General features: G+C 35.8%; 1 protein-coding gene across 1 annotated transcript; it reads left to right on the top strand.

Annotated features, from left to right (window-relative positions):
- The first annotated feature begins 20,164 nt into the window (after window positions 1-20,164).
- Window positions 20,165-21,953, top strand: LOC131045208 (uncharacterized). The gene is made up of 2 exons (XM_057978753.2): window positions 20,165-20,544; window positions 20,910-21,953. Exons 1-2 carry the CDS (start codon window positions 20,330-20,332, stop codon window positions 21,412-21,414), a joined length of 720 nt encoding a protein of 239 aa, XP_057834736.2. The 5' UTR covers window positions 20,165-20,329; the 3' UTR covers window positions 21,415-21,953.
- The last annotated feature ends 4,951 nt before the right edge of the window (window positions 21,954-26,904 follow it).

The raw sequence follows: 26,904 nt of genomic DNA, 5'->3' as shown, positions 1-26,904 counted from the left end.
GATGATTTTCAGCAATGGATGTCTCAAGAATACCCCGATAGTGAAGCTCTTTCATTAATTAAGGGTCTAAAATGTATGGTTCAAAGTGATAAGAATGGAATTGATATTTTGCGTAGTATTGCACACATCGTGGATTCGAATGTGATGCCTATGAAGAGTTGTGCCGAAACTTTAGGTTATACACAACCTCCTACTCAAGTCAATCAGTCTATTCCTTTGACAACTCCTATTGCTAGTATACCTACTTTTACATCAAACATAATGACTACTTCAATACAAAACATTCCGCCTATGATCACCAGTCATGGGGGCAATCCTTCTTCTTCAATCAACCCTCTTCCTTCATTCAATCCGACTTCTTCATTCATTCCTTCAATAAGTGTCCCTATTACATCTCCATAAATGAACTTGACGCAAGGGGGCAATTCATTTAACCATTCCATTCCTCCTTGTAGTGTTCCTTCTTTCCAATCATCTCCTATGACTAACTATCATAGTGTCCTGCCACCTTACTCTCAATCAATACCTGCTTTCAATAACATAATACCTCCATCACAATCTAACATGTCTAATATGAACTCTTTGACTGAAGCGACCATTAACAATCTTGCACAAACTGTCTCTTCTTTACAGCAACAAATTGCCTCTATGAATCAATCTAAGTTTAGTGTGCCCACATTTGATGTTGCGAGCCCACTTTCTCTTGACATTGTTCAAGCTATCCCCCCTAAGCATGTTGAAATCCCACAATTGGAGCTTTATAATGGTAAAGGTGATCCTCTAACACATGTTAAGACCTTTCAAACAATATGTAACGATTTTGCTCATGACCAAAGGTTGCTTGCAAAACTGTTTACTAGAACATTAAGAGACAAGGCTCTACAATGGTATTGCTCATTGCCTTCTTATTCTATTACTTCTTTCCAACAACTTGCAAATGCTTTTATTCAACAATTTCAAAACAATATAAGTCCTAAAGTTACTTTGATTGATTTAATGCATTGTAAACAAGGTGTTAAAGAAAAAGTGACTGATTTCATTGGTAGATATAAGCATTTATGTGCTCAAATTTCTTTTCCAGTACCTGACAATGATATTCAAAGAATCTTTATTTCTAATTTACAAAAAGATATTAGAGAAAAACTTCTATTTTCTGAGTTTACTTCTTTCCAACAGTTGTGCGCAACTCTTCACAATTATCAACTGACTGTGAGTCAAATGGAACAAGAAAATCCTATGGCTCCGAGTGATAAGGGTGATAGTAGTCAACAACCATTTGGGAAGTTTAAACCGAACAGAGAGTTCATTAAGTTCAATGAAAACATCACCAACAACAATGTGAATGCAGCATCAGGTGTGCCTCCTATTTCTAAGTTTTTCAAGAAAGAAAGAGAGTTTACTCCTTTGAATGAATCATTGCATAGTATTATGAATAAGTTATTGGAACAAAATGTGCTTACTCTCCCTCCTATAAAGCAAATAGATCCTACAAAGGTGAAATCACCCTATTTTGATAACAAATCTTTTTGTCAATTTCATCGTCAACTTGGGCATGATACTGAAAAATGTTTTGCTTTAAAGGGTAAAATTCAAGATTTGATTGATAATAATAATATCTCTGTTTCAGGTGTGAATGATAAAGGCAACACATCTGTAGCTCCTCCTAACCAAAATCTTAAGATTTTTACTGATCCATTACCTTCTCATACCTCTAATGTGATTGAGACTAATGATTCCTCTTTCTCACCCAATGATCTTGTGTCTATGACTCCGAATGTGATTAACTTTGTAGAGCAGTAGAAAATCCCTAAAGAGCCTTCCATCACATTTGATTCTAGTGAAACTATCAGGGCACCTGATGGTCCTTTATATATAGTTGCAAAAGTCAAGAATACACCTTGCCGTGGAGTGCTTATTGATCCTTCTTGCATGGTTAATGTCATTACTGAAGAATTTCTTTTTACTTTGCAATTGAATCAAGTGATCTATGACAAAACAAATGTGGTTGTGAAATTATTTGATGCATTTTCTTCTCCTGCAATTGGTTCTATTACATTACCTATTGAGGTCCATAACAAATCCCTTGATGTTAGCTTTGTTATTATTCTGTCATCCGAACAATTTCGTGTGAAGCTAGGCTATCCTTGGCTATCTTCCATGAAAGCTATTGCTTCTCCTATTCACAAGTGTTTGAAATTTCCCCATAATGGTGAAGTTGTTACTGTCAATCATAGTCTCTTTAAACCAGCTAAAAGAACTTCTAGCGTTCCTATTGATTATTTTTGGCCTAAACAATTCCAATCTCTTCCACCGCGAAGTGATCATCTTTTCAAATCTTATCAAAAGTGGAAAAAAGATATGATCCTATCTCTAAGTGAACCTAGAACACCCAAACTTGATATTCCTATCATTCTTGAGAAAGAAGTTCTTCCTTTGAAAGATAAAACTAATGTCTTTCGTCAAGAAGATTCCCAACCTATCCCTATGGATGTGACTATGTCTATGTCTAATAAACTTTCTAAAGGTAGACCTATACCTCCTCGTCATGATGGACTTGGTCTCCTTCCTAAACCAAATATTCCTCCTTTATATGGAGCAGTTCCTCCTCCTTCCTCTTATAGAGAGAAGAGACCTTCCTCTTCTCCTATTATTCAACCTAAGAGACCACAACCCAAACACCCAAGTGATAAGGATGAGAACATTCCTCCTCCTCAATCCTCTCAACTTCCTACTAAGACTAGACGAAATCGTTCTGCACGTGAACGCCGACGAAAGCGTCGTCTTAGAGCTCATGCAGCTGCTTCTCAAACTTTGCAATCCCCAAAAACACCTTCAGCTAGTATTATTCCATTTTCTCCTTAGCCGAAAATTGAGCCAAAATCTCCTAAACATAAGATGCATGATGGTTTTGATCCTGTGCGAGTTAAAGATCCTATTTTTATAAATCTTGATGATGATATAGATGAAAATGTTATTCATGATGAAAATGTTACTCCTCTTCATTCTGATAGTGAATATGAATATGTTGATGTTGATAACCATTTATCTAACGAATTTTCTAAAGCACTTATCCTAGCTCCTAGACAAGAACAACGTGGCTTGGAACATGAACATAGCCCTTTTTTGGATCTTGTGATAGCTCCATCTACTGTGTTGGATGTTCCTCCTCTAGCATGTTTCCTGCCTTCCCGAAATATTGATCAGCAAGATCGGGGGGTGGATGACGTGCTAGACTAGTTTCATTAGCATAGCAGACTCTCTCCTCCTCTCTTGATCTCTTTGGTTACTTCTTCTATGGGTTATTCTCATTCTTCTATTTGTTGTCCTTAGTGTTGTCTACTTGAGGACGATGCAAAGCATTGAGATCTCTTTTGGTCTCTCTCATTTTGACTCAAAAGACACATGTGTTCCCTTCTTCTAGGTGACCTTCCTTGATTGGGGAATGAAGAACAATTATGCATACATACATATGATATACATGAATTATCATACAACATACTGACCCCAAGGAAAGCGAAGTCACCTCGTGCTTTGTGTTTTGTGTCTATTATCCTTGGGCTTATCTCACACTTGGGGGCTAAATCCTTGTGATAACATGCTCCTTTCCCTTCTCATTTCTTATGTGTATCACTACCTTAAAGCAATCACCCCCGATGAGGCGTGTGTGATCGCTTTAACATAGGGGGCATACACTCCGTCCATATCTCTTCAAGATTCTCAAAAATTTCTTGGCGAACTTAGCTTTGTCTTGAAAATTTTTGGAATTTTTCTTGCATGACTCATAGTGAGGGAACCTTACTACTGACAGTCATGGTTCTCCCTCGTGATCTTCCCTTTTACTTTGTCAATCGAAGTCATAAGATCCTTAGTCCACTAGGGGCTTGGTGTATCTTGCCTCCTTGACATGGTGAAAGTCTTTCAATGTTGTTTCCTTGTACTTTACTGGAAGTATGGGCGTATGCTTATACTCCCGCTAAAGTGGGGGCTAAATGTAGCATCGTAAAATTGCGACACTTGCAATTTCGACTGCATTTGGGTCTTCACGATGGCGGCGCAACGTTGAACCTGAATGGAGACCCCGAAACCTATTTATGACATCAAAAACTGCATCTTTCTGCACCTTGGCCTGATCCTCCTTGCACCCTGCTGTCCCGGGAGGTGGGCGCCTAGCGCCTTGGTCCCTCAGGACCATTGTGCCCAGCGCCTAGTCCCTGGCCCTATTTTGGGCTCGGTCTCTTGTGGGGCATCGGGTCTTCAAGTTTGCAATTTGGAAAATAATGCTCCTAGGTCGGCCTAAGGTAAGAAAAATCAGTCTCCTAACTCTAATTGACAAGTATATAAACTACATTTCCCCTCCCAGAAAAGGGTTAGTAGCAAGAGGCGGAAGCGATAGGCAAACATTCAAACATTCAAGCATTCAAGCATTCAAGCATTCCTTCAAGCAATTGAGCATTCTAGGTCTCCATTCAATGCTAGGTGTTGCATTCAAGACAAGGATTCAACCATTGAAGAGGAGATCACCTACAACATACAACATACAACATACAACATCATTACACCTTCGCATGTAAGAATACAAACATTCTTACAACAAGGTATCAGTACTTGATTACATTACAAACATTTACATTTACAACATTCTCATTTCTTGGTTAATTCCAAAACCGGGGTTTGACCTGAAGGCAAACCCCTAATCCCTAACCCCCCAATCGTCCTCTCTCTTCTGTGTGTAGGTTGCAGGTACACGACTGTAATTGAAGATTTGGAATCCTTGTGCAGAGACGAACAGATCCACCTTCGTTTCGCAGATTTTTCGGAGGACCGTGTGCACTCCGGGCGCCATCGTCCCGTCAACTTTCGCTCAAACTTGCAGGATAGCGTCGTCTCGACATTTTATTGCTAATTTCAGGTCCGCAGCTTCATCCCGTGTCCCTATCTCTGTCTACAAGTGAATCTTTCTTACTTTACATGCACTCCTAGTTCAATCCTTCTATCTACATTCTTTACAAAAGAGGGTATCCTTGCTATCTCAACCCTTGAAACTCATTTAGAATTCAATCTTGCATTGTGTGGGATTGGATCTTGTGAGTTTCAACCCCTCTTTTGAATGTAAAGTCCCTCCTAAGTGAAAACCGTCAATCCTAGTGACCTCCTTTCTCTCTCCTTGGAGTGGGGGAGCACCTAGGGTTCGATTTTCCGCTTTACACTTTCGAATCTTTTGCTTCACAGGTTTAGCATCAAGAACTAGGACAATATTATGAGTGACAACCTTAGGAGCTATGCTAGACATGTCAGAATATATCCAAGCAAAGATCTCAGGAAACTCATGTAATAACTCAACATATTGTTTTTTCTCTTCTTCGTCAAGACATTTCCCTATCTTGGTGATCTTATCTTCAACAAAAGGATCCATCTTGATATCAATAGTGTCATTTATTAGGAGATTTCTTTGTTGAGGAGCATCTCTCAATTGAGAAAATTATTTAACTATCTCATCATTATTTCTTTCCTTCCTAAAGTAAGATTCCACATTTAAACAATAGGGGAAACTACGATTATGGTGATAATGAGGAAGGTTGTCATAAGCTCCCAAGAATTCATCTAAGGAATCATCGGTAGAAAAGACATCCAAAGCAAAAACGCAAGAAGGGTTAAAGTCAATATATTCTGGATACTTTAACGAGAGAGAAGCAAAAATGACATTAACACTAATAGATGGTCTCTTATAGGCTTTAGTATGCTTAAAAGGGTCATAACCAAGCCCAAATGTCAAATCATGAAAAAAAAAATTCCAAGGGAACTTTGATCCCTTTTTCTTGAGCACCGCATCCATTTCCATTATATCCACTCTTAGCTAGGATGTAAAAACTAGGACCATAAAGGTTGGTCATTTCCATAGAAGAAGGAGGATTTTAAAAAAGTGAAGGATCAAAATCCTCTAAACCAGAAACTAAGGGAGATGAAGTCTGAGAAGCTACCCCAAAGTTATTACTCAATGTCCCAGACAAAATAGATTGTTGTTTAGGTTCTTCTTCTTTCTTCTTTTTGACCTCAGGTTCTCTAGGGGGAATTTTATATTCCCCTATGAAAGTAGGATTGAAATCAAGGGATCCCCAATCATCTTCTACAAGAATATATTCAAGAGAGAATGTATTCTCAATCATAGAGTCAGGTTGAGAAGATTCTTCCTCAAGAACTTTAGGTCCGCTTGAGGAAGCATAGGGGATCGATCTAGATATAGGAGACAAGTTTGATGAACTAGTCACATAATCAGAGTAGAATCTTTAGAGAAATTGTCTAAGATAGTTGGGGAAGAATTGATTGAAGAGGATTTAGAACTTGATGTTTGTAAATAAGCCTGAAATCTCATGTCTCCTAACAAGGTATATGTTGTATTGTTGTGAATGAATTTGATTTGCCTATGCAATGTAGAAGAAACAACTTGCATGCTATGAATCCAAGGTCTTCATAGCAACAAGTTATATGCCAACTCTCCAAACATGACATGGATAGGGGTAGGTAAAGTAACAAGACCTACCTTAACAGGTAGGGTGATGATACCTAGTGAAGATTTAGCAACATTATCAAAGCCATAGATAGTGAGAGAATCGGGCTTGATAAGAGATGTGTCAACATTGATCTTATGTAAAAAATTAACACTACAAACATTAAGGCTAGATCCATTGTCCACTAATGTTCGTCTTATCGCACTATCATTTATGATGACCACAATCATTAAGGGATCATATTGTTGTTGAATTTCCCTAGAAGGCAGCTCATCTTGTGTAAACACAATCTGGGCCTTAGGTGATGTAATAGAGTGCATCAAGGAAGCCATATTATTAGATGTCACTATAGGTGGGACATTCAATGTTTTCAAGGAATCTTGTAGCATTCCATGATAAGTTGAGGATGTTTGAAGCAAATCCCAAATGGATATCTTGGCAGGAGTAGCTTTAAGTTGTTAAACAAGATCATATTCCTTACCAAGGGTTTGTGAAATATGAGGTTATTGAGGAAGAATGAGTTGAGGATCAAGTAGAGGAGTAGGAAAAACCGGAGGAGGGTTAGGTTGCCTATTGTTTCTTGTATGGGAAACCGTATTATAACTCTCCTTAGTAAGTTGTCTAGAATAGCTATAAGGAATCTTAGCGGGATTCCTTCCTTGAACCGTAATGATAAGTTTGTTTGGAGTATTAAAGGAATCATGACCATATCCACCTTGAACTGTGAAAAGAGGTTGATTAGGAAGAGGTGAAGTAGGAGAAGGACAAGCACCTTGGAAAATAAAAAGAGGTTTTCTATATTAATTCAAATTGATCTTGCTGATTAGCTTTTTAGATGCATTATTCTTGTTTGAAAGTTTAGGCAACGACATAAAGTCATCAAGGGCATCATCCAATAAATCATGATCATAATGATTGAAAGGCTTATCCTTGGATTCAAAAGGAGACATAACATCATAGAGGGAATCATGGGAATCAACTATGTTGCTAGATCTAGTGGAGGAGTTGATAGGAATGTACCCACGAGAGGAATCATTCAACTTATCTTTCTCATCACCACGAAATGGCATAGTAACAAGGTTGATTAGCTTTTGACAAAATGAGAGTTTAGAAGGCTTAGAGTTAAAAAATCATCTAGAACTTCATCCAATTCATCCTCACTAAACTCATAATCAACAAAATTGCATACATCATCAAAAGCATGAACTTCTTGCAAATAGAAATCTGACATTTTTTAAATGAAAATTGCAAGAAACTTAAACACACAATGCAAGGAAAATGAAAGAAATCTTTTTTTTTCTTTTATGTTTTGAAAGAAAATGAAATAAACTAGATCTAACAATGCAATCTAATGCAAATGAATTTATGTTCACGTCGGGTTCACCAAAGATGTCTAGGGGAAAAAGTGAGACTAAGTATGGAAACCTAATCCCACTCTCATACACACTCACGGAATACGAACGAGCCTAAGGAGGTAACACACGTCGACTACTTCTTATGGGAAAGAGAGAGTCATCGATTACCTCTTAGGTTTTGTATTCCTTTGTTGTAAATAAGAGAGAGGAATGATGCAAAATGCAACCTAACCTAGAAAGAAAGTAAGCAAACAAATCCTAATATGAGAATGCAAATCAAATAACAACTAATACACTACTGAAAAGTATAGATCATAAGGCAAAATTAGAGGTGCACCCGTGTCTAAAATATGAGCAGAAATGTCTGGGACCAGGGTGCCATGCCATTGTCTTGATTCTGCAATTCTGGAGCTGCAACTGACAGGAGGGATTCTGAGACTTGTGAGTTGTTGTTCTGCCAAGTCCTACTGACAGAGGGTAGGACTAGGGCGCCATGCCCCTATCATTGATAGGTTTCCTACACTTTTGAAGTTTCTGAGTGATGTAGATGCATGTTCCAAACCTCTACCTGCTTCCAGATTCTTATTTATGTACCTGCAAGTTGAAAAGGAAAGGTTTGGGGTGACTATATAGGGTTTTGCCATAGTCAAACCCCCGTGTTGGTGATTTCCACCTCCACAAATAGCCGATAATGTACTAAAAATGTGTGTGCAAGAACCTTGGTCTGACACAACTCATGCATGCAACGAGTAGGACACATTCTCCCCCTATGTCCATGCTTCATGATTCAAGGGTCCTAAGATTATAGCAATCGTTGACTCCCCCTGAACCACACATCTCTTACACATTAAGTGTTGCAAGATGGTGGGACAGCTCCCAACTTCTGTCTCAAGTACTCAAATGTGCTCAAAGGAAGTGGCTTTGTAAATATGTCAGCAATCTTCTCACTGGTTGGAACATATTCTACTATTACCTCTTTGTCTGCTACTTTCTCCCTGAAGAAGTGATACTTGATTGCAATGTGTTTTGTTCTTGAGTGCATTACTAGATTCTTTGAGATGTTGATTGCACTTGAGTTGTCACACTAGATTGGAATATGATCTGGTATTTCCACCTGTATGTCCTTCAATGTATGCTTCATCCACAACACCTATGAACAACATGTAGCAACAACTATATACTTGGCCTCAGCAGTGGATAATGAAACTAAATCTTACTTCTTGTTGTGCCATGACACTAGCCAGTCTCCTAAGTAGAATGCACCTCCACTTGTGCTCTTCTGGTCATCAACATAGCCAACCCAGTCTACATTAGTATATGCTTGAAAAGTGAAGTCTCCTTTCTTTGGATACCATAGGCCATAACTTAGTGTTCCTTGCAGATACCTGAAGATTCTCCTAACTACATTTAAGTGAGACTATTTGGGGGCAACTTGGAATCTTGCAACCATGCACACTGCTTGGACTATTTCCGGTCTAGATGTTGTTAGATATAACAAAATACCAATCATAGACCTGTACAGTGTCTGCTCTACATCTGGTGACTCATCATTCTTGCTAAATTTACAATCGGTCACCATGGGAGTAGTTACTGGTTTGTTGTCCTCCATTTGAAACTTTTTTAACATTTCTTCGGCATACTTGGTTTGGGAGATGACTATGCCTTTCTTCTATTGTGAAATTTTCAAACCAAGAAAGTAAGACAACTCACCTAGCATGTACATCTCAAATTTTGTCTTCATCTGATCTGCAAAATCCTTGCACATGATGTCCTTGTCTCCACCAAATATTTTTTTGAGGTGTCCTTGATGCTGAGTATTGCCTTTGGATTCCATGCATCTCACAATAATCCACACATTTATTTGAAGTGTATTCTCCACCCCAATCAAATCTCAAACACTTTAACCGATAACCACAGTCATTTTCCACCATCTTCCTTAAAATATTGAATCTCTCAAATTCTTGTGACTTGTCATGTAGGAAGGTTACCCAAGTCATTCTTGAGTAATCATCTATGAATAACATGAAATATCTCTCACCGGCCAATCCTCTTGTCCATGTTGGCCCACACAAATTTGTATGTACTAACTCCAAAGGTCTTGAGGTGTTATATTCCTTTGTTATGAAGCTAGCCTTTTCTTTCTTGCCTTTGATACATTCATCACATAATGTGCTTGTTGGTTTTATGATCAGAGGTATGTGTATCACATATTGGTTCTTTCTTATCTTCACCAGATTATCAAAGTTCACATGGCCCAACCTTTTGTGCCATAACCAACTTTCATCTACATGTTCCATCATACATTGTGACTCAAAGCATTCCTTTAGATTGCATACATTACCATCTGTCCTATTTCCTTATGCTACAACCTGACCAGTACTCTTCTTCCTTATCTGACAACTGCTAGAGTCAAAAGTAAATTTGTATCCTTTGTCACACATTTGACTCACACTCCGCAAGTTATGTTTTAGTCCTTCTACATAATAAACATCACATGCCTTCAATTTTCCATCTATGTTCAGAGTACCTTTTCCTTTTATCTTGATGGAGGAGTTGTCTCCAAATCTCACCAATCCTCCATTCCAATCTTCAAGCTTGATAAATTTATTCTTGTCTTTGGTCGTGTGGTTGGAACATCCACTGTCCATTACCCATAAATTCCTTCTTTCCACATGTAGGGAAGTCTGCACAATCAGACTTGATTCGGATTTGTTCTTGTCTTTCTCAATCCAAACCCATATCTCTTCTTTCTTCTTCTCAGTTGCAACATATTGTTCTAGTTTTGTTTCTGCCTTTTGATCCAGTACTTCCTTCTTCTACTTGTTATTTCTCAGTTTACAATGCTTTTCTACGTGACCAAAGTTTTGACACATATAACATTTCACACTAGCATTAAAGTATGTATTCAAAACATTCTTGTAGGACATCTACAAGTTTCTCCTACACTCATAACTCTTATGACCAAACTCATTGCAATTATAACATGTGACATTTGTACTTTGTAATGCAGCAAATGAGTTTCTACTCTCAAAACACGGGGTTACATTCATCATCCTACATTCTGCGACTCTATGACCAAACTTATTACATCGGTGACAATAACCATAGAATTCAGGTACATACTGGTTTTGTCTCCTAGGAGCAGCATGATTATGTCTTATCGGATATTTGTTGCTCAACTAATGAACTCTTATAAACCCTTGATCATCAACATTCTTCATGCCTTTATATCCAGCATGTCGGTTTGTATGTTGACCCTTCTGGCCCACAACAACATTCTGGTTTACGGATTGATTCCTTGTAGCAGCAATGTATGTCCTCTTCCTCTCAAGCTTGCTGACAGTAAACACATGTTTGTCCTTTCTCTCTTCTGATGTTGTGAATTGTATTTCCTTACCGATTGAGTTCTTTCTCCCAGAACTTTGTCCTTCTTCAAACCCAAGTCCGTCGGTATCCTTTGATTGCTTTCGATTGCTCAACATTTTATCTAGGGCCTCTCTACTTCTTTCATACTTGCTCCTCATCACCAATTCCTTTTTTCTCTTCTCTAATTCCTTCCAGATCTTGACAATTTCTTCTTCCAAATTTTGATGCTCCTTCTCCTTTTCACTCAAACCGGTACTAGTAGCTTCACAGATCCTCTTGGCCTCTTCCAATTGAAGTTTTAGACTTGCAATTGTTTTCTTCGATTCATCAAGAGATTGCTCCAACATCTATTGTTCTTTAGCTGCAACCTTTTTCACCTTTTTCAGATCTCTTGTTTTCTTCAGCTCTTCCAAGGCATTGATGAGATTTGCTTCAAGATCCACTTCACTTTCTCCTTCTTCTTCTTCATCTGCTTCCTGTACCAGGACACCTTGGTACATAAAGAGGTTTTCTTTGACTTCTCCTTCACTGCAGCAGTTGTCTGAGACACTCTCCTCATCTATGGCATCATCTTCATGAGTGTAAAGGTTGCTTTGCTTTCGGTTGACTCTTCATTCTTACCGATAGACATTCTTCTTTTTATCTTTACTGGATGATCTACTAACAATTTTTTGATATCATTATAGGGACATTTGGAAGCAAAATGTCCAATCTTTCCACAATTGAAACATTTCAATGACAACTTGCCTTTGTATTTGCTGGAACCCCTCTCGAGTCTTCTAAAAAAATTAGCCATGATATCATCAAAATCTTCACCGATTCCATCTTGAGCAGAATCTTATTTTCCTTTCCTTAATGTATTGAATGCAACTTCTTTCTTCACAGTCTTAGTACTAGCAGTCCTCATCTCATATGCAGTTCGGGAACCATATAGCTCATCTATTGTAAAGGTTTTCATATCTTTTGCTTCTTCTGTTGCTGAAACCTTTGTATCATACTTAGATGTGAGAGACCTAAGTACTTTCTTTACTACCACCTCATCTTTCACTTCTTCTCCAAGCCCTCTAATGGTGTTTGTTGTTTCATCAATCCTTTGGAGATAGTCAACAATCTTCTCTTCATCTCTCATCTTCAAACCCTCAAATTGTGCTCTCAATGTCTGTAACTTGGCTTCCTTGACTTTAGCATCACCTTCAAATATTTTCTCCAACTTATCCCAAGTTTCTTTGGCAGATGAGCAATGCATAACCTTAACAAACTCATTATCAGATAACCCACTAAGAATGGAATTTTTAGCTTTAGCATTGTTCTCATATTCTTTCTTAGCATCTGGATCAGTAGGGGGAACATTTGGGATTGTATACCCATTCTTAACCGACATCTAAACATCAAAACTTAGATAGGACAAATAGGTTTCCATTCTTCTACTCCAAAAGGAATAGTTGACACCATCAAACATAGGAGCTTTTGAGGAGGTAGATTCATTTCTTGCCATTTTGTACACTTGACAGCTACCCAAGCTAGAGAACGCTTTGAAAAAACATGGCACCTAGGCTCTGATACCAACTGTTGGACACAATGGATCACTAAGAGGGGGCTGAATCAATGATTTAAACACTTTCTTGCCAAAAGTATATACTGGTAGAATATAAAACAAGCAATGGGTAGACTGGATACTCAAACAATACAAATTAAGTGTGAAGGAAGAATAGTTACTAGATCAATAATACACACATAAAAATTGCATCACATAACACCAGATATATGAGGAAAACCCAATGTGGGAAAAACCTCTGTGAGAATATCTGTTGGAGATCTTCTGCTCCAATCTAGCCTCACAATGAAAATGATCCGATTACAATTTTAGGGCACGAACCCAAGGAGCACTAACCCCTGATTTATGAGCACAACTCAAAGGAGCTACAACCCCTGCACTAAGCACCAACTTAGTGATCAGACCGATAGATTTCAAATATAGTAATAAATCCTTGTTAAAAATAAAGTTTTGTAACTCTTATGTATTTTGTTCTACCGGTTTCACCTTTACCAGTCACTTTCACAATCTCTTCTGCTACTCTCCCTCTCTACCGAATCTCACACTCTGCTTAACCTTTTCTACCTCTACTGGATCACACTTAACTTCTGCAACATATCCATTGGTTCTAATTGTGCAGGTATTCCTTCCCTCTGTATTATTCACATGCTCTACCGGTATGAACACCTTTACCAGTTTCCTTCCTATGCTCCAGTATTACCTACACACACAGTCACTTAGAATTTTCTTTCCAGCTGTTTTGACTGCACACTTATCACCCTTCTTCACACTCTCTCGTCTTCAATCAAAGTCTCAAGTTGGCATAATTAAACTTGAGCATTCCCACCAAAAACCAATACAAACTTAGGGCAGTTAGGGTTTCTTCTCATCGACCAAATCTATCTTCAATCCGATCCAATCTTCCTTGGATCGATCACCTGCATTGAGGAAATAAATCTATATGTGTTTTTCATTTGTCCAATGCATGTATGCTAAAAATATCAAACCTAACCTTGCTTTTCTACTTTGATTTTTGTCGACCATATTTAAGATCTGGTTGTTTCTTGTTCGAGGTCATCTTGTAATCTGGTTTCATGCTTCGATCATGACGCCAACAAGTCTCTGATCTTCCTCTATTGTTCATTCTTCATAGAGCCGCAAAACTTCTGATTTTCAATCCGCAAATCAAGGGGGACTTCATTAAATGCTTACCTGTCCCTGCAACTACCTTGCCTTGACAATGCAAGCACATCGACATCTCCCTTCTTCCCACTTGGCATCCACATGACAAATATATCGACATACAACCCACTCACTGACATAGGGTCAGTTCATACTTGTTCATTCGATAAATCCTTCTACTGGTACATACCCTTACCGATATGTCCAACACACTAAACATTTTCTCTTACTGACAACACAACACATCAACAACTCACTTTATCCTCCGTTATACTGCTTCATTGTGATCTTGTTAACATTCTGCCTCTTCATCAAAAACTAGCAGCCAACCTTCATACATACCGATTTCATGCCTTGATGGTATCTATTTAACATGACAACACACTTCTTCATATCACCTCTTACCGGTGACAACTCATGCCTATACCATACCAGTTGACATCAATCTCTAATGCCAACAATCTCCTACTCACCAATTGACATCAATGGCAACTCACCATATGACCACTATCGTACACCCCGTACATTTGAATAACATCTACCGTACACTCACCCAATACTCACTATATGGTTAGGGGGGTATACCGTACGAACATCAAGGGAGCATACCATACGGTCATCATTGTACATGGAGGAGTACAAACATCACGAGGAGCACACTGTACGATCATCACCATACGACGAGTAGTGCCTGAAGGCACCGTATGACGTACAAAATATTACAGAGTGGTAAATTAGTTGCATATTTATCCCAATAAGTATCAATTGCTCTTCTATCTTAAGAAAATTTCCTTCAATAAAACCCATTATCTATCAAAGATGAGATTTGCAAAATTTGTTTGTACATGGATTACTCTATAATACATATTGAAGAATGCCTCAACCATATAACAAATATAAAAATTTAAATATTAATCAAGTTTAAGAAATATTTACAAGTTCTAACAAATGTTTCAAATGAAACATGACAACATCAATATGGACATAAACAATAAGTTAAAAGTTATAGTAATAAGCTAAATGCGAAGAATCAAGTTGTGTAAAAATGAAACAATAAGACCATCACTAATCATTTTTAATTTCTATCAAGCAACAAAATGGAAGAGATAAAATGTTTAATTTTCACCTATTAATACATTAGGAAGGACGTAGCAGAATAGAACACTTCAAATACCATGAAATTTTCTTTTAAGACTCTCCCCATGTTCTTTACCTTTGAATAAGTTCAACTAGCTTTATTAGCTAAAGTTGGATTTTCTTGAATTGTGAGGATCTAATCAAATAAAAAGTAGCCATGTTTCCTATCGTGCTCTGTGAAGTGTACCTATACTTGCAACCATAATGCACTCAATAAATCATTACAAGCAATGGTTAGAAAATTGAAACAATGGAAGACAAAACCATAGCTAATCGACTTATTGCCTCCTAGTAAATGCGAGTATGAATTTCCTCTCAGATCTTAGTATGCAAATTCCAGTGACTTGACTACACTTAGATGGAGGATTTGAATGCTGAAAATGCATGATCTAGCAAGAATAGCATGATTAAGCTATATGAATGATTGATTATCCTAGCATGATTAAGCTAAGATTTAAGCTAAATTGAGCATGATAACATTGCTAAGAATGATAAACTATAAGCTAGATGCCTATAATAACAATGCAAATGATGAAATCAAATTGGGACCCTTATTGCTCCAAAATGAGGTCTATTTATGGGATTTCCCAAGGCTAGGGGTGAGTTGGCATGAATCAACAGTTGAGATTGATCTGAAGATATCAATGGTTAAATTGGAGGAAGTTGGCAAAGGGAGTTGGATTAAAGGGAACACTTAGTGACAAGTGTCACAAAGGTTCTAGAAGATGTTGGATGAAAGGGGACAAGGTGGTAGGTAGAATGGGTTAGGTTTAGGAATGGTTAGGTTTAGGAGTGGTAGAAGTTAGGAGAATTTGAATTTAGAAATTCAAATATTAGGAAAATGACTAATTAATCTCAACAACTCATAAATGATTTGTTTTAATTAATTAAGGAATTTAGAAGAAATGATTTTGCATGGAGGGAATTAATTAATTTTAATTAATTAATTAAAGGGGTGAAATGAAATGAACCTATTTAATAAATCCTTAGATTTATTAATAAGTAGATGAAAAGGGAAATTTAATCAAATTGCTTAGTGAATTCAATTAAATTGGGGAGGGAGATTAATTAAATAATTGCTTATTTAATTAATTATCTTCAGACCATTTTTAGGTGTATACATTTCCATCCTAGGGGAAGCGTCTAGCTAACTTTGTGCACCAACATATTCTAAACATAGATCAAATTTTGACATTTTTTTCCGGTTGTCTCCACATGCGACTTAACCGTTTATAACTATTGTTTTGGCTTCTAGGTAGTAATGATGCATGTTGTGGGATCTGTTATGTGTGCAAGTGTCAAAAAGTACACTTTTCAAAGTGTCGCTCGATACCTATTTAAAGATGCCCCAATAACTATGCACATAAAATCGCCAATACTTATGCACAAATGCCCCGGTAGTTGTGTGCTATGGGTACCGATAAAAGTGTACAAATGGGCCAATTATGGTCCAAAAAAGCTAAAAAATGAGTGACTATTAGTACATGTGTAATTTATTAATGAGCTTTTAGTTTGTTTATTTTTTCTTTTTTTTAAAGTGAGTAATTGGGGGCTTGGGTGTGCAAGGAGTGAATGATTATGGAACATGAATGGTAACTGGTGCTCTTCCCCTAGATTTTCTTTACGTGATGAAAACTTTACAAGGGGAATGTAAATAGAGCGATTTGATAGCTATTCATTGAAAAACGTACTCCCTTGACATCTCAACTACTGGGACTTTTCCTGCAAGTGACACATTAGGCTTGGATGTCTAGGGTAGAATATTCATTATAACTAACCTTTTAGACCTAAGTATATATTTTTTGTTGACGATTAAATCATTATTGGGTGAAATTTTGTGGAGTGTGTTCAATTATGATTTTTATTAAATGTATTCATGGTTTTTTATCAAATTTATTGATATTGATGGCAATTTAGAGGAATTGATTATGTGTTGCATTGATGTTTTGTCATTGATGTCAACACTAGCTATTTTAGTTGTTTACTAGTTTTCGGTTGGTTCCGGTAGAGTGGTTGGATTATGATATTGATCTGGTATGCTTTGGTTTATGGGATTGGTTTGGATTGGTCATTTATGTGTGTTCCTGACGCGTATCACGATCAGTTGGTTAGGGATTTGATGACTTGGATGCTATCATTTGTTCTAGTAATCCTTTTGGTCACTGGTAAGGGTTTTACCGATAGATCTTTGTTGAAGATCTTTTGATGCACGTGATAAGTGGTGTTGGTGTGGCTTATAGATGGCTTTCGGGATGTTGTTGGTTATCTTGTTCGTGTTCCTGTTTATCAGTGTTGTTGGATTTGGTTTATGGCTGCCTAGTTTGGGTCCAGTCTTATTCTGCTAGGTTATGGACTGGTTTATGTAACGTGTTGGTGGATGATCCCGATGTGTTATCGATTGTATTTATTGATTGGATTATGTTGTTTTGGTCTTAAGATGACTTGGTTGATAATTGGATTGTGGGTTTATGTTATGAATTTATTGTATTATCTTTTAGGTGGCCAACCTAATTGTTTAGGTCCCGGGTTGGTATATACATTGTAAGATCTCTTTGTAGATCATATATGAGATGGTTTTGCAATTATCTGTGTGCGAATAATGTTGTAATCATATGCAGAGGTTTTGATCGATTATAGGTGATTGAATTAGGTTTGAAAGAGAGGTTTACGACCTCTAGTACTGAGCTTAATTGAGATTGTACTCAGGCATAAGAGATGCTATCTTTAAATTTTACTCCTCTTTCCAGATTGTAGACTGGATGTCTTTTGTAGTCAGTGAGGCTCCTTTTGTGATAAGTAGTGCACTCTAGGTTGTTGGCTTTCTTGCATGTGCAGGCCCCTCATTTTGTAATCACATACTTATTGCAGAAATATTATCTGACTGTGGGTAGGCTTCCCACTAGGGTTTTTCCCTTTTACCGAGTTTTCCACACACAAATCTTGGTATCATATGTTATGGATGGATGGTAATTGTTCTGTGATTTATGTTTATGCTTAATTGCTATATATGTTATTCTGCTATTTGGTTTATGCATTCCGGTATTGAGTTTATGTGTTCTGGTAATAAAGTTTTGTAATCTGTTGGCAACTGATTCAAACCCCCCCCCCCTCTCAATTGTCCTCCAGTTATCTGATTTGCATAACAGATTCACATATTTCCACACAATAATACATAAATTTTATATAATTTAAATTATATGTTTTACATCATGTTCTATTTTGATTCTTTCATTAGTTCAATATGCTTTTTAAATTTATGTTAAAGGGTTTGTATTATTGCAATTTGCATCTTATTGCCACTAAAGTTGCATATGTTAGTGTAATTATCTTATATGGCTTGTGTTGTTAAGTTACAAGAGAAGGCTTTTCACATGTGATTTAAAAAAAAATTCATTTAACTCATATATTTAATAATTTCAAGATGGCTTTTATCAACAATTAAACGCGTTTTCACATTTGATTAGACATTTTCTTTAATTATCACTAACAATTTAATTGTAATATCAATAGTGTATCACTGTGCCGTAAATTCATAGTTGTAGCACTCAACTTGACCTATTTGGAATATAAACCTACTCTCGCCAAATAACTATTATTCATTTTCTCCCTCTAGAAACTTTGACCTTCGCCACTTATACATGTTTGTATAGCCATTTTTTTACTATTGACTAGATTGCATCACATGTGGTGTGACATTGCTTAGTCTTGGAATTGACAAGGTGACATTTCATAGTCTTCCAAATTCAAATTCACCTTTCCACACCTCAAATTTAACCCTTTCACAAAATTTCATTATCATGTCAACTAATGTACTAGTTAGTGAATGAAATTGGTGGTTGTGGACATACATTTAAGGATATTTGATAGGTGATTAGAAGCTATTTGATACACCATTGAAGTACACAAGGACAAATCCAATTCAAAAGTATTGAACTTGCTAGATCTCTATACCATGTTAGCCCACAGACAGATTTCACATTCGCATAGCTTGATTGGCATACATTGCAACATTGTATGTCTTTGTAGAAGTTTTACTACCATCAAGGAAAGTTGAAGTCATCTCCTTCATCTTGAAGCAAGTCTTAAATTGTCCTTATAAGAACAACCATAATTTTGAAATAGACACAATGATTTATGTGACTATGGTCAATAGACGTACCTACACAAGACCATTATACACTAGTTAGATTCAACTACATGACACAACCCAATCTATAAGAGCAAAAAATTTCATATAAGATTATCAAAACTCACTAGTTCGAGATCTACATCTCAATTCTAACTTCAAATCACGGTGACAATGATCTAGCTAGTTAATAACAATGTCCCACCTTTTACCATGTCAAATTATATAAGCATCTCATCTCTTTCTATAAATGCTTGATTTGCAACACTCAAAATTTCTCGATCTAGTTTATTATTTATTATATTTTATCATTTGAATTAGATATGGATTTAGTATCTAGTCTGAAGGTGAAGATTTATTAGTATTTGATGTAGTAGGATAACTATAACAATCAATATTTACTAATCCATTTAAATGATTAATATTAACACTACATTCTAACCAATTAAAACCATCTATGTTATATCCTTTTTTTTCAATAGTATTTGAGGAAGCAATAATTATCTTTATAACAAAACATGAGAAAAGTGTGAATCATCTAATCTAACATATTCAACATAATACTAATTATCATACAATTACTATCATATTGCAATTACTAATTATCGTCTAATATTATACAATTACTATGTTATTTAACCTAAACATATTCGATATAAATTTTGATAATCTATAATTATCATCAAGGTTCTACAATTGAACTATAAAGTAAAAGTTTTAAATTTTTTAATGAACAATCACAAGATGCTCTTCCTCAATGCACAACCAAAAAATTATCCTATACAACTATTCATTGATCGTATTTTTTAATTGTGATCTAACATCAAGTATTTTCAATATTAAATTTCTAATCTTGACGGAACTTACCCAAAGAAACTAATAATAATTTTTTAATATGTAAGGATGAAAATCGCATGCCTTACACTTTGCCTCTAAAGCCTCTGTTTTAGAGTGACTTGCCCTAATACTCTCTTCAAGTGTCACTGCGCCTAGGGTTTTATCCAGCACCTTAGGGTTTGATTTGTTGAATGCCATACAATGCTATTCCTCAAATGCACACTCTCACCCTTCAGGTACTCTGTTCTCTCAAAATATTCCTTCTTCTCCACCTCAAAATTGTCTGATGTCATATCATCAAATAGACGACGAACAGAAGGAGAAGAATATTGCAGACGAAAAATTGCTACGACCCAATTTTTTCTCAATGAATGTGGGCTTTCTGAGTCCCAAGTTTTGGCGATTGGTAGGAGGAATGAAGATTTGTACAAAACTATATCCATCGGCACAGCCCAGCAGGCAACCCAGCTCTTTAGAGACTCAGGTTTCACCGAAGACCAGGTAAGGAAAATTGTTTTCACACGCCCAAATATTATAAAGTTCAAAGTGGATAGTCAGTTAAAGCCCAAGATTGAGTTAATGAAGGCATTAGGTTTTACTGGTAGTACCCTGGGACACATCGTAAGTCAAGCACCCGGTTTGCTCTCTTGCAGTTTGGAACAAAACCTAAGCCCTAAAGTTTCCTTGCTTGTAGCCATATTTGGTTCAAAGTATAGTCTGTACAAAATTATCATGCGGTATCCTAGGCTTTTGATGTGTAATACTGACAATGTGAAGCCTAACATAGACATTTTAAAGCAATCAAGTATGCAAGGTGAACCTCTTTTATATCTAATCAAGTTAAGGCCCACTTTAATTTTGCGCAGTGAAGAGGCGCTGAAATTGGAGATTGAATATGTGAGAAACCTAGGTATTTTGGAGGGATCGAAAGCATTTGCGAACGCCCTTGCAGCGGTTGATAGCTCTGGGCTTGAAAATTTTGAAAATAAATTAAAACTCTTGACAACTCTTGGTCTTCTGGAGAATGAGATCCTGAAGATTGTAAGGTGGTTTCCTAGTACGCTCTCTGGTGGCATTGATAAGATAAAGAAAAATATGGATTTCTTGAAAAATACCGCTGGCTTTCAGCCGAACATTGTGGTTACGCATTCACGTCTTTTGACTTATAGCGTAGAGAATAGGCTTCTACCACGCCATAAGGTATTTGAATTTTTAAGGGAAACAGATCCATCAAGACTTCCCAAAAGTCTAGTTAAAGTGTATAACCTAAGTGAACGAAGTTTTGCCGACAAGTTTCTGCTGGGCACTCCTGAGGCGGCAAAATTGTTTGAAAACTACAAGGGGAAATCTGTTGATCTTGCCATCAGCTGAAAGACTTCTGTTGAGTTTGTAGCAGACAGAAAAGGGGTTTTAATCAATCCAGGCATTTTCATGAGGTTGGATCAGAATAAAAGGGGGTAAGCATTTCATCAGGTTGAATCAAACAAAAAGAAGCTTTATCAATCTGGACCTTTTCTTGTGGTTGGGTCAAACAAAAAGGGTTTGATCAATCCAGGCCTTTTCTTGAGGCTGGACAAGACCGAAAGGAGTTGTGTATCAGTCAAAACCTTTTCTTCATATTGGATCTCAGACCAGAAGGGTCTTTTTATTAATCCAGACCTCACTAGGCTTAGGTATGAAGTTTTACTCTTTGTTCATTACATAGTCAATTGCAACTCTTGAAAACTAGTACTCTGTGATTGAACTGTAAAGGTGTTCAGTTCTGTAATTGAACTGTAAAGCAGTGTTCTGATATAACAAAACTTTCCAAAAACAAGGAAAAGAATCTATCAAATTGTTTTTACATTATAATGAAACATCTAATTAAAATCTATTTATAAGTAATCCAAAGAATCAGTTCTCTAGATCTATAGGGACTATTCAAAATCTTTGTGCCTTGAGCATTATTGCTGATCATCAGTTTTTTTAATCAGCACTTTCTTTTACTGGAAGTTCTATGTTATGCTACATAATGTGAATCAGTCATTAGTTACAGTGGAGTCTTTCAGGCAATATGTCTGGATTGAGTATTAGTTGAGGGAAAAGGAATGGTATATTTATCAAACAGATTATAGATTGATGTGCATTCTGATGCATATATCTTCAACAAATAAGATTTAGCTTCGTATGAATAATAGGTATAGTTTTGTCAATTAAAGTTTGTATGAGGTAAACAACATTAATTTGTAGTTTATAAATGTCTACACTATGTTTTAGAAAATGTTTTATTTCTTCCAATATGATATTTTTATAATTGTTCTTTTTTTTTTTGAAAAGTTCAATTTTTTTATTGTTTGTTTTCTAAAATTCAAATTTTTAATATTAATTTTCTTTTCAATTTTATTTTTTTGTTGTTTTTGTTTTCGATCATCTAAATATACTTTTAAAAGAAGAGGGTAACTGATGACACAATGTTTTGTGCTTAAAGTCTTCTATAGTAATGATCTTTAATGTTGTTATTTCATTGACATAGTAATTATGAAATTTAGAGGGTATAAAAATTTAATTTTTTGATTAAAATAAATGTCTATTCAAGTTTTTTTAGTATAAATGTTTTTGATATTAAAAGCAGTCAAAACTAGGGAGCTGTCCTAGGTACAGATAAGAAAATGTCAGCAGAGAAGCAGCAAAATCACAGCCTCCTAAACTTTCGTCTATCAAAAACTTTAAACATGCTACACATATTAACCGAGTATATAAAAGTCATAATTAAAATATGCCACGTAGGACAGAAGATAGTTGAGGAGGAGCTTCCTTGCTGATTCCTTAGTGAGGAATTTAAATAGTTTAAAATATATACAAACTTAACTAATTTCTAAATGTATAAATTATATTTTTTTCAATTATATATCAATATTGTATATACAATGTTGAGGTTATCTATGGAGGACCTCATTCCTTGCATATAATTTTAATATATACACTAGCTTAAATGAATTTTAAATGCATCAATCATATTTTTTTAAATATACATTATATTGTATATACAATGTTAAGGTCATATATGGAGGACCTCATTCCTTGCACGTAAATGATTCAAATTTGCAAGATCAATGGCCTAGCAAGGGCACAAAGCTCATGGGTTCAATAACCAAATGGGTATTTGAACCTTGATACTAAAAAACAACAATGTTGAGTTTTAGCCAACACGTGTCTACAACAACTAAAATAAAATTACAGTAATCTTTAGGTTTCAATGACTACTATAGAGTTCATTAAGTTTATATGATAGTGAAATTATGGAAGGGGTTAGAATTATTAAAGACCATAAAAGATAAGTGTTAACCCTACATTATCATATTTTGATCTTTGATATAGTTAGGTCATATATTAGTGTTGTTTTTAAAGATGTCAATCTTTTCATCACAACTAGTGCAATTATGCTTTTATCATAGTATATGAAAGCTAAGCCTATAATATTAAAAAATATGAATATCATTAAATGTTGGGCAAGGGTTTCAACAAACTTTTAGTCATGATTGCTATCATGAATAGTTAGAAAACGAAATTATACTTCTTCAAATATCGACAAAGCTAGAATACATATTTAAAATTCATTGTTATGAAGAGGTTTTTTTACTTTTATGATCTATTACCATGATCTAAATTTAGATAATTATATGAAAGAAAATTTAATGTGTTATACAATATTATAATATATTATATAATTTTTAAAATAATTTAATTAAGTGATATGGTAAATTAATAGTATGAAATTGATTGTATGGTTATAAATGTGGAATGGAGAAAATGAAAGCATTAAACAAAAATATAAACTCATTTTTTCTTCATTTTCCATAACTTTAGATTTAGTTAGATGAAGAATAGATACTTCCAATGCACTCCTTGATTTGCTCTCAAAGATATGATGAATCCAGTGGCATGTATGTAATTAGCTCTTTAGAATAGTAGCATAACATTTGCATGAGGTAGGTAGTCCAAATAGCTTCTAATAGGGTCAATTTATAGAATTTTAGATGAAAGTTTAGATGGATTGGATTGACTTGTGAAACCAAGAGCTCATATTCATTGAGAGGATTAAGTTCATGGGGAGATGACAAGGCACAAAGGGGAACTTGTGTGGGACATGGATTATTAGGGAATGAAGGGCCTATTTTTTATATAGTAAATAAGATTATACTTTTTTCTCATACTGTGAGAAGGTTTTTATTGAAGAGAGTGGATGCACGAAGAACAAATTTTACATGTCTTCTCACACGTGTGAAGCCATTTTATTTGAAGAGAGTGGATGCATGAAGAACAAATTTTACATGTCTTCTCACACGTGTGAAGCCACATAGGGATGAGAGATGAAAACAATGCTCTTTCATAGAAGTATGAAAGATAACATAGGTTAGTGTGAATGACTAAGATTTTCTAAGATGAAATGGAGGTTCAAGATTTTATTGTAGGTTTTGTATAAGTAGATGGTATAGGATGTGATATGAAATTAAGTTAATTAATTAGATTTAATATTATACAAATGATTGGCTAGATTAATTAATTAGGATTTAAAAAATGCGTGAGTTAGGGAATTGAATAAATTTGGGCTTTTTTTTAATGTGTGTAAAGTGAACTCAAATAAATTAATTTATTTCAATTTGAATTTTAGAAAAAAGTTTTGATTAATGTTGGAAGAACTATAGGATGCATTAATTAAATAATATTATTTGAATAATGATTAAAATAATTAATTAAATAATTTTATTTAATTAAATTAGGGATAGAGAAGGTAAATTTTAGTTGTCTACATTTTGCCCCTATTTGAAATTGCACTGTGAGCAAACAAGAACAATGTCATTTCAAAGAAAGGGTACTGCGTTTGGAGAAACATGCCTAATGAGTCAGAAGAGATGATGACAATGAAATGGGAAGATGGTGCCCCTTTGAGAAATTGCTCGAAAAAAGTTGTGCAAGGAAGATCTTAAAAATAAGCAAATAGAAAAATGATAGAGGAAGGATGACAAGCTAATGAAGTAATATGGATGATAAATGTATAAATAAGAGCTAAGATAGTGAAATGGAGGAAAAATTAGGGGTTGGGGCCTTGGGTAGGGGTGCGAAAATAGTTCATTTGTAATCCCACTCTTTAGAGATTTAGAGAACAGAGTAGACAAATGAGTAAGGAAAACATGACATGGGTTTTTATAACCCATCAAGTTCATCACTTTAAATATGGCAAATATATTAGACCATCGTTATTCTTCATGCAAAACAAATTGAGATGCCAGTAGTTAAGATTAATTAGGTCTAGATAAAGAATCAAATTAGTATTTTCTATCTAGCTTAGAAGTGTTGACTTCATAACTTCTCCTTTCACCATGGTGGCATCAACTCAACATCACCACTTATATGCTTACACATGAAAGTAGTAAGCTCCCAATGTCAAGGTCGTCTCTAGACCTAAATCTAAACCTCAAGGGTTTATTTGTGATGAAATTACCTACATATCCCTTCTTTTGAAAAATCAAAGGTTTCGTAGTTTATATATCAATGTGAAAAGAATTCATTGTTTCCTCTTGTATGATATTTATCATCTTTCTTTTAACTTGTGACTATAAATTAGCACAAGCTATCAACTTAGTACAATTATATAGAGTGATAAAAAGTTTCCATCAAGTGTTGGTTCTATACGAAAAAATTAGTGTACAAATTGTAGTGTCATAAAATTGCTACCCTTGCAATTTTCGACCACATTAGGGTCCTCACGTTGGCGAACTGAATCCCGAAGCCTGATCGGAGACCCGAGAGCTTCTCATCCCCGAAATAGCATCTGTTTTTTCCCTCCACACTGCTCAAACCTGCTTCCTATCCTGAGAAAAGGGCAGGACAGGGGCGTTCCCTGCCCTATTTTAGGGCCCCATCTTTCAAACTTTGCCTTGGTCTTTGCATTTTGAGCGAGAAAACCTTCCTGATGTCGGCCTGTGACGAAAATCAATCCATTAACCCTAATTGATGAATATATAAGTTGCATTTATCTTCCCATTTGCATAAGCTAGAAGTTCAATTGAACATAAGTTCAAGCATTCAAGCATTAAGCATCTCAAGTCTCCCTTCAAAGCTAGATGTTGCATTCAAGTCAAGGATTCAACCATTGAAGAGACCCCTTTCAACATTCAATTACACACAAGCAATTCTATCTACATTCCTATTGCAATCTCCCTTGAGGTGATTTACATTTCAGTCTTTCATTTACATTTACTTGCAAGTACTTTCTTTCATCATTTGGTTAATTCCAAAATTGGGGTTTGACCTGAAGGCAAACCCCCAATCCCAACCCCTTTTCCTCTCTTTTATGTGTGTAGGTTGTAGGTGCGTAGCTGTATTTGCAGATTTGGACTCCATTCACAGAAGTGGAAAAACCCTTTTCATTTCACAAATTTTTTGGAGGACCATGTGCACTTTCAACACGGTCTCAACAACTTTTCCTCAAATTTGCAGGATGGCTTTGTCTCGACATATTATAGCCAGATCCAGGTACACAACTTCATCCCACGCTTCTATCTCAAGTTATAATCAGTTTGTTGCCACATTCACACTTAGTCTCAAAATACACATCATTCAACCATCTTCCATTCTAAAAGAGGGGTTAACTTATTAGTTTCACACCATTATCAATTCATTTAGTATTCAATCTCTTTCCTCGGAGATTGGATCTAGTGAATTCACCCCCCTCTTTTTAATGTAATGTGGATAAAGTGTTTGAATGGAAACCCGCAGTGAAACTTTCATCTCTCCTTGGAGAGAAGGAAAGCTTTCCTCTTGATCTCCTCATCATAATTTACCCTATTACATTTTGGTGAACCCGACATCTTGCATGCT

The sequence above is a fragment of the Cryptomeria japonica genome, chromosome 7, assembly GCF_030272615.1.
Source record: "Cryptomeria japonica chromosome 7, Sugi_1.0, whole genome shotgun sequence".
Lineage (NCBI taxonomy): Eukaryota > Viridiplantae > Streptophyta > Pinopsida > Cupressales > Cupressaceae > Cryptomeria > Cryptomeria japonica.
Note: the sequence above shows the minus strand (reverse complement) of the source record. Positions and strands in the feature narration are given on the sequence as shown.